Here is a 9,549-nt window from a genome sequence, read left to right on the forward strand (position 1 = left end):
TCATCTGTCAACCTGTCCATCACCATTGCAAACAAGAAGGGGCTCAAAGCTGATCCCTGATGTAACCCTACCTTCACCTTGAAACCATTTGTCACTCCAACTGCACACCTCACCACTGTCTCACTATCCTCATACATGTCCTGCATCACCCTAACATACTTTTCAGCTACACCTGACTTCCTCATACAGTACCACAGTTCCTCTCTTGGCACCCTATCATATGCCTTCTCTAGATCCACAAAGACACAATGTAGCTCCTTCTGACCTTCTCTGTACTTCTCTACCAACACTCTCAACGCAAAAATTGCATCTGTGGTACTCTTTCTGGGCATGAAACTGCTGCTCACTGATCTGAACCTCTCGCCTTAGCCTTGCTTCAACAACTCTTTCCCATACCTTCGTGGTGTGGCTCATCAACTTTATACCTCTGTAGTTACTGCAGCTCTGCACATCACCCTTGTTCTTAAAAATGGGGACACAAACGTTTAAGCATCACTGTATTAAATTAAACTATTAGATCATCCAAATATGCAGCACAATAGGCCAATCAACATTTCATTCATCAAACACAGGAATGTAGCTAGAACTTTACACATTACAAACATCATAACTGGATATAGTAGAAAAGTGTCTGGTGTTTCAAAATGGATTCCAAACATTATAACTGAATACAGAAGGAAAGTATCTGGTGAGAGGTTTATGGCACTTACAAAAGGTCAGATTTAGTAATGTAATGTCCAGAATCAACTTCGTCAATACAATCATCCATTTGTGGATGTAGAAATGAATCAGGCTTAAGTTAAAGCTTTCATGTTCTAATAATTGGTACAAAACCGTGCAGTTGTCAATACAATTATCAATTTGCGGAAGTGCTGTGTTAGTACTGCTCAGCCAACAACACAAGTAAGGAAAAAAGATTAGAATTTTATCAAGCTAATGCTAAATTACTTCACAAAAAACCTGTCAATACTATGTTCTCGCAGAAAGAAAGCAACAAAAGCTCTTACTTTCAAGCATGATGGCCCAGGATCATCAGTACTTACACATCAAAGGATCGACATGCTGTGGTGAGGCTGACGACACACTGTGTTTAATGGGTGCATCAATATCCAGCTACATTAGGCAGGTATATGCATAATTTTTGCCATTGGTCAAATTAATAACCTTTGAAAAACTGCATCAATTCTTATGAATATTCATTATTCTTGGATCCATAACCTTGACCCAACCTGCTGTCTTTTTAGTCCTTACTAAGAAGGACCTTTTTTTTTTTTAACATTTGTACGCATGGTATGTTAAGCTGTTTCAGGGTGTTGTGGAGAAGAAAAAAAATTACTTCTTACCCTTAACAGACAGAGACGCATAATAAGACTGATAATACTTGGCAACACAAGGTTACTATTGAGGCTGTCAGAATAGCTGTTTCCCCCAATTTCCTTTTGTGATGACAAACTGAAGTTGTCAACAATCACAACAAATTCTAGATTTCTATTTGTTTTGTCAAATAAGAGATGTCGGCAACGGCACCCCATCAAAGAGAGGGATGACAACAGACAAGGTCACTGACTTCTGAGGACAGCTACGGTGATGAGGACCAGCAAGCACCACCTGAGTTGAAATTGGTTGAAAGACTGCAGTCGTATTCATAAGGGTGCATGAAGGGACTTGGAGCATGAACACGTCTGACAGATGACAGGGATTTATTTGTCAGTCTCCTCTCTGACAGAGACGCAATCAGAGTTTAGATTCGCCCCGCGAGACACAGGGCTCACCCACACCAACCAGTCAGTCACTCAACAGGAATAATAATGAGACATGATGATATACAACTGCGGTGAGGACACACCCACTCACATACACACACGTCTCCGATACATTTTACAGATCACTGAAACCACATTCGGTGGTGTCATCGTGACCAATGTAAATACCTGCACATATTTAAACTGCACATATTAGTTGCTCTAACTGTGCTGATTACTTCAGTATATCTCAGTTAGACTATTAGTCGAGACGAATACTACAGTATGTGTCCGCTTGCAACCACACCTCATCGCATCCTATTTATTTCTATGGTGAGGTCTGCCACATCTCAAACCACATTCATTGGTGATCAGAGATCTTGTCCATGTTTAACGCAACTGTAAATGGTACGCATGATATTTGTTTACAATTATGTTAGCGGAAATTACAAGTACTGTCTAGCAAGTGAGAGAATAAACAAAGAAACAAAAGATGAAGGATATGTGAGGCTGGAGTTATCCCCAAATCAAGTGCCTTCTTGCACTCTGGGCTGACAAAAGTGTTCAAGCCAAGCTTGTCAACTTGTATCGTAAAGTGGAAAAAAGTGAACAAATAAAATGCAAATGACGCATGAGTTAATGTGCTTTTGTATGTGGGGAAAGTAAAATTGGATTTCATTTGGTCAAACTGGGGACACATTTTAGTGAAAAGCAGAATCCAACCAAAGTATATTCATTATAACCAGCAATACAGATTTATATGCAGTTATATGCAGTCTTTGTGCCAATTTATCCCTCGTGCTCGAGTATTAGTGATACCAATCCAATATTTCTCCTTTAAAAAGTAAGCCATTTTAACTGAAGCATTTCACTTAAAGTGAGCATGTAATAGTTTGTTTACACCTCTTATCAAAAATGTTCGTTGATCAAATCATTTTCAGATAGAAACTGAATGCATTAAAAAACAGGTTTAGCACATATTGCTATTGAATTATGATCGGTTCATTTAAAACACACTCAGAGGTGGTCAGAGATGGATCTTGACCAAAATCAACACAACAATACATGGAAATTTTTACATGGAAATTCTTCCTTTGGTATGGGTTTTGCCCTATTGCACTGTTATGACAGAAATAAGTGCAGATACTGCAATGCACAAATAGTGTAAACCACAGTAATGTTATCCTATTCAGCTGAATGGTTGAGTCATGGCTGTTTTTCCAGTCATGTTAAAAATGCGTGTTTATGTCTAGGGTTAGGATGTCCCAATTATTGTTGAGATCGAGGGGTAGTTAGGGCTACATCGCCCTCCAAACAGAGTGTTATGAGAAAAAAAAAAAAGAAAAACTGGCAAGATGGCTGCGCGAGCGGCCAAAGACACCCACAAACATTAAGTATTTTCTCAGCTAAAAAATTAAGATAATCATTGAATTATCTTAGTTTAATGTCATTTCAATGTATTATGGTCATTTTCTTTGTAACAAGCATAAAAAATGCTAAAAGTATGCTAATGTCTCGGTAGCTAGCTAGCTAGCTAATTTTCCCATTCCACCTTAAATAGTCCAGCAGTATTGACGCCTGAAGCACCAGAACGTAACTGCTGCACCATATAAGGTGAGAAAACTTGAACAGAAGCTGGTGAATAGCTGACTTCAGCTTTGTATCACCAATGAATCAGCAGTGCGTGATAATAAATATAAATTGTCTCACACCCCCTCCTTGAAAGCATATGTTATCCTAAATGTAACTAAAGCCTAGCAGCGAGGTTGCTGAACTTTTCCTTTCTCTCCCATCACTGAAGTTGGGCTGGGTCGCCTACAGAGCACTGCAAGTAGCTGTTAATGACACTATATATTTTTTTGAGGGTTGTCCCATTTCGTAGGGTAAGATTTCCACCACTACTCTTTGAAACTCCGTTCCAAGGGGTTAGGGTGACACTCGAAAACGAGAAGAAATGGAATTGAGCCTTAAACTACTCAACACCCAACAGGAAGAATACGTAGATGGCAACATGACATGACACACTGTGAGTGTGCGGCTAGGCTTGTTACAGGATTGGATTTATACTAATTTTCCCTCTGAAATCTAATTATATCAGGCATCAGTGCCGGATCAATGCCACCTGTATTCTTTAAAGAACTGGTCATTTTTTTAAGAGTGTATGTGCAGAACATCTGAATATCCTTAGAACAGAAATAACATTACAAAGGTTCTACTATTTCTCAATTTGACAACAGTCACCACGAAAATGTGTATTTTTAAGCCTATATCACTGGGTGAAGCTAGAAGATTAGACAGCAAATATTCAGTGCACTGCTCTAAAGATAAGAAAAAATATGCAGGAACAGTGTCAAACTGAGAACTTCTTAAGCTTAAGACCCATGCTGCTTATAAAACTTTCATTGCAATATTTAATCTGGATTTTCTTTTCACACATAAAGCCATAAGTGAGAGCTTCAGCTTCAGTAGCTGTATATTTCTGTTCCTGAGGCCCCACTAGGGGAGAATTTTGTTGTTATTTAGTCATTATAGTATGTCCTAACTACCTCTGACATGCTGAAACAAGTCTGTGCCCTTCCTCTGAGCTCCCTGGACAGCCATCATTATGCTGACAGGGCGTAGATGAGGATGAGGAGGGTAGGGGGCTCCCGTGAGGCAAATGCACATCACGTTAAACTCTGACGACAAGCCTGTCAACAGGCCTGTGCTGCTGCGGCCTCCAGTGATTGCTCTCCACTCTGCTCTCTCTCTCTCTCTATTTCCCCATCTGCCACTGGTCTCTGTATTAGGCCTGGGTGATAACAACAATTATCTAAATCAAACCTTTTTAAAATATTGGCAATACACATTTGAGGCATTTTAAATAAATAAATTAATTCGCCAATGTGTTACTCAAGCTGCTATTAGCAGCAAAGACTTGTTACTTCAGTACACTATAGGACACAAAAAGCTAAACAGCTAGTTAGCCTGGTAGTTTGCTACTATTGCTCTATGAAATTAGATATTTCAGCTCAACAGGGGAGAGCATCAAGGTCTCAAATTTGGTGACTTCCCTGCTCAAACACACCTGACTCAACTCATGAGTTAATTGCCACGTTTATTTGGCATGTTTGAGGCAGGAAATCACCAGATTGTACTGGCAGTGAATTTCCTCAAAAGGAGAATATGGCAAAAATGCAGCCATCTCTTTTTATATTTGTATGCCTATTTTTAACTGTTTAGACTGTCTGAACGTAAGGCCCAGCAATGTGTAATGACCTAAAAATTCAGATTTCATTTATGTTTTTTTATTTATATGCATTTATTTTATGTGCTATCCTGAATAAGACTTTTGTTTGCTTCTTTGTTCAAAATACTATTTGGATTTGAAAGTGACTGATTAAATCTTCACTGTCTTAAGAAATTTTTAAATGAATGCATCTTGATGTAAGAAGATTATATTTCAGTTTATCTCATGTAAAGGGCAAATCGGTAAAACGGTTAAAAATAAAGGTTTTGACATGACAGTAACATTATTATAATTATACAGTAATTAATAATTTTGAATGACTGACAGTACACGGTGATACTTAGACTTTTAGCTATATCATCCAACACTATATTCATCTGATGCTCTTCTAGTCATCCAGTCTCTAATCCTTCTTTCTTCTCTGTTGTACTCTGCTCTATCTTTCTCTTCCATCTCATTCCCCCACCCCATTATTGATCTACAACATGGAACGACCCCTTCAAGAAGCACCTAAGGTTACTCTGATGTGAGTTTTTTTTACTGTTTGAAAATCTGTTTGTGTTTCTTTTGTCCTTCCAACTAAATATTTGATCGTATCTATTTTTGACAAAATGTATGTTTGTTTTGGTGTCATAAAGCTGTTATTGCAAGTGTGGTACAGTAAAAAAGTACAGCAAAATATTACAAAAATACCATCCAGAGCATTTCTTTAGGGGATAACAAATGAATGTGAAGTTTTTGTTATAATAGTAACAATATAATAATGATGAATAATTATCTGTTTTGAATGATGTAGAATGATATATATGTGAAACTGAGCTATACCACCCAACATATCAACCCAACCCTATCCAACTCTGATGCTCTTCTAATCACCTAGTCTCTACTCTATCTCTCTTCTCTTCTCTGGTTGACTCTGCTCTCTCTATCTTTCTCTTCCATCTTCCTCTCTCTCCCTCCATTATTGATCTCCTTTTCAGCGCCTTTTCCCTTAGAAAGTTGGTCCTCGTTGCTATATCTTCATTCTTTTCTCTCTCTCTCTCTCTCTCTCTCTCTCTCTCTCTCTCTCTCTCTCTCTCTCACTCTCTCTCTGTGGTTGCCCTCCTCTGCTCTTTCTCTCTCCATGTGTTGGCTCTCTCTTGTCCCTGTCTCTGCCGCTACGTCCAGAGTAGTGAACCTTCACAATATAGGCTGACAGAGGAGGGGAGGGGGTAATGGGTGTGAGGTGGCAAGAGGGGAGCTCTATTTACGAGCTAAAATAAAGAGAGAGAGAGAGAGAGAGAAAGCAATAGCGACTGTTAGCAACTTTACTGAAGGGGTATTTTATCTTCATTAGACATCGCTTAAGGCACACACACGTCCCCCAACACAAACACACATATGCAACCTCATTATCTGAGCTGTGCAGTGGTGGATTAGCACTGAAGTTCTATTAACTTGCTTAAGACCACCGCCATGCCTCCTTCTAGTCAATCACTTACACCTTTTATCAGCATGTTTCCTCTATGCTGTCAGTCTACACACAATGCTTTATCTTTCTATACACTCTCACAGATCCACACCCACAGACTCATAGCTCCATATACACACACATATATGTGTATGTAGGAGGACACAGTGTTCTGCTGAAACATTATAAAAACCTGCAAAGCTTCAGAGCAGATGTTTAATCAAGAATACAAATACACAGGTAACTCACTCTCACCCAAATCAAATCATCCTTAATTACAGGCTTGAATCTGGTGCTCCTGTTAATCATATCACAGGCAACAGGCAACACAGTGTTTGCAAAAGTGCAAGGGTACTGAAGGATACTTACTTCACATAATGAATGCCATACTTTTAGCATTCAACTTGGAAAAATGGTCTAATTTTGATTTCTATGACCGATATTGTGACCATGATTATTTTCTATAAACGAAGATCTAGACATATTTCCTGCCATCAGCATCAGCATATCCATTTTTCTGAATGTTCTGTGCCAGTCTGCCAATAAGCTCCATGTTAGCGGGTTAAATTTCCCCACTTAAAACTTACAACATTGTTGATAAAATAGGCTATAAATAAAATTGTAGATTTTGTGATTTGAAAACTGCATGCGTTAAAATTGCAATTTCAATATACACATGACTAATCTTCCAGCCCTCCCTACAATGAGCAACCAGCATGATAACAACAAATGATGATCTGTTTAAAGCAGAGGCAGAAACCCCAGTGAAACTACTGGTGTGTGGGTTGCTTGTGCAATTTTGGGCATCTATCCACATTCACTTATTCAGGCCCAAGGCGCAAAGTGCTCCAATTATCACACCCATTTACATGCACCGCTGTACAAGATAAACTCATAGGGACCCAATACATATGTAAAAGTGAAAATGGTGAGAGACAGAGAGAGAGACAGCCAGACAGAGTTAAGCTGAAGAAGTGATTGTGTGAGGTAGAAAGAGAGATATAAGACAGCAGGGTCACTTATTAGAGGTGTAAAAGTGAACTGAAGAATAATAATGCATCTGAAGTGGTGATTCAACATTATCCACTGAAGAATTTTATGCCAAGTATAACTGACTATAATGATATTCAATAAAGTATTCCCTCACCTTTTGGCCAAAATAAATTTCTTAGACTTTTTATTGTCTATATTCTGGAACAGTGGTCACCAGCAAGTTTTAACTTTGATGAAGCAGGAGCACACCTCATATCAACTGTTTGCAGACTGACACCAAATTATTAAATAAGTAGGATCTGGTGTCCTTCTGCTTAATTGGAATGAAAACCGACAGTCACACTGGCCCTTAGTGGATAAGATTGGTGACCCTGTTTAAGTACTATTTAACAACCAGGGTCATCAGTTCTGGTCATGGAGGGCCGCAGTCTAGCACATCTAGTCTAAATAATAAAATAAAAACGAATTGTGCTGAAATTCTATGATTTTTACTAAGCACTGAATGGTTTCTAAAATAATCATAATCAAACTGAATAACTGAGATGTCAGAGATTTCCACCTCTGTTACTTACTGAAGAAGATGTACTCTGTGTAGCTGCTCCAGATTTTGTCGTCCCTGTACTGGTTGATGAATGCGGCCGTTCCCGTGGAGTTGCAAGCCACCATGTTGAAGCCAGCCTCACTCAGCCTGTCGAAGGCCTGCTCTAGGTGTGTGAACTTCAGGTAGAACCGTGAGGTGTACTTCTCTGGGGGCCGGTCGGGGTCACGGCTCTCATTCAGTGTGTCTCCGAACACCTCCTTGGCCAATGCAATACGGCCGCACACCATGATCCTGGCCACGCGTCGGAATTTGGCATCTGTCTGGTTGTCCCTCACCATGGTGTAGGAGCCTCGGTAGCCTATGGTGATAAACCCTGACCTCTTATCCTGGCCAGAAGAGGATGATGGGACAGAAGCGGCACCAGATCCACCGGTGCGTCCCAGTTGAAGCTCACTGCTCTGTGAACTCTCCTCAATGTCACTCTGGCAGCCCTCATCGTTGAGTGAGCCTTGCTTGGCCACCCTTGGTCCCAACAGCCTAAGCAGCTCACCCAGCTGGAAGTACTCGGCCTCACGCTGAAGCCGGTCACGCTCTGGGAAGTGCTCGGGCAGCACCAGCTGCCGGTCACGCAAGAAGTCCAGCACGTAGCGGAAGAGAAAGCCATCTCGATCAATGAAGAAGCGCCCACGGCTGTCGCGAGGTAGCTCACGTGGCGGCCGCCGGGCAAACATGGCGTGCAGTGGCGTGTCCGGCACGCTCAGCAGCGTGGCCCGCTTGGTCACATATACCTGGCCGCCCACATTCAGCTCAATCACCTCTGGGAAGGAGGGGCCGCCGGACACCTCGCTGATAGGCAGCACCGTCTCCTTCATGGCCATGGTCCGGCCGCAGAGGGTCCCAAGAAGGAAGAAGGAGAGAGAAGGGGACGGCAAACTGCAGCAGAGGAAACTCCGTCAGGAAGGAGTGCAAGAGGTCAAAGAAGAGGAGAGAAATTATCCATGGAGATGGAGAATAGGGATGGAAAGGCTACGGAGGTCACGTGATGCTTCAGAGGTGCAGAAGTTTGAGGGACAGGGGCTACATCTCTGCTGGAGAGAGAGAGAGAGAGAGAGAGAGAGAGAGAGACAGAGAGAGACAGAGAGAGTGAGAGAGAGAAAGAGAGAGAGAAAGAGAGAGAGAGTGGAAGACAGGGCACTATCAAGTTCCTTCAGCTGCACTCTGAGAGAGAAAGCAGAAGAGTGAAGAAGAGGGAGAGAGAAAGAGAGAGAAAGAGCGCGTGAGAGAGAGAGAGAAGAGTAAAGCCTCACTGAGAGACCTCACATCATTTGTCCAGGTTTTGGGGGAAGCCACAATGACATCATCTGCAGAGTGAGGGAGGAGGGCAGTACCAGCCTGATGGCTCCACCTTTTAAAGAGCCAGTGGTGCATCTAAAACACCTATTAGTACTACCATATAGCCCCTTAAATAAACAATAATAAAAAGGTATCTTGATGTATAGACAGCTGCTGAAGAGTATAACCCAGATCCTAATAAGCTCCTATGTACATTAAGCTCTATTTGGGGGAACGGTGTAAAATAATTGCCTGTGTGAGT

General features: G+C 41.1%; 1 protein-coding gene across 1 annotated transcript in view; it reads right to left on the reverse strand.

The window, feature by feature from the left end:
• kctd8 (potassium channel tetramerization domain containing 8) overlaps positions 1 to 9,265 on the reverse strand; it is a 41,518-nt gene extending 32,253 nt beyond the window's left edge. The window contains exon 1 of the mRNA XM_017689816.2: positions 7,987 to 9,265. Within this exon, the coding sequence (XP_017545305.1) occupies positions 7,987 to 8,833 (847 nt within the window). The 5' untranslated portion in view covers positions 8,834 to 9,265. The remainder of the gene's footprint in view (positions 1 to 7,986) is intronic.
• Positions 9,266 to 9,549: the final 284 nt, after the last annotated feature.

The sequence above is a fragment of the Pygocentrus nattereri genome, chromosome 8 (assembly GCF_015220715.1).
Source record: "Pygocentrus nattereri isolate fPygNat1 chromosome 8, fPygNat1.pri, whole genome shotgun sequence".
NCBI lineage: Eukaryota > Metazoa > Chordata > Actinopteri > Characiformes > Serrasalmidae > Pygocentrus > Pygocentrus nattereri.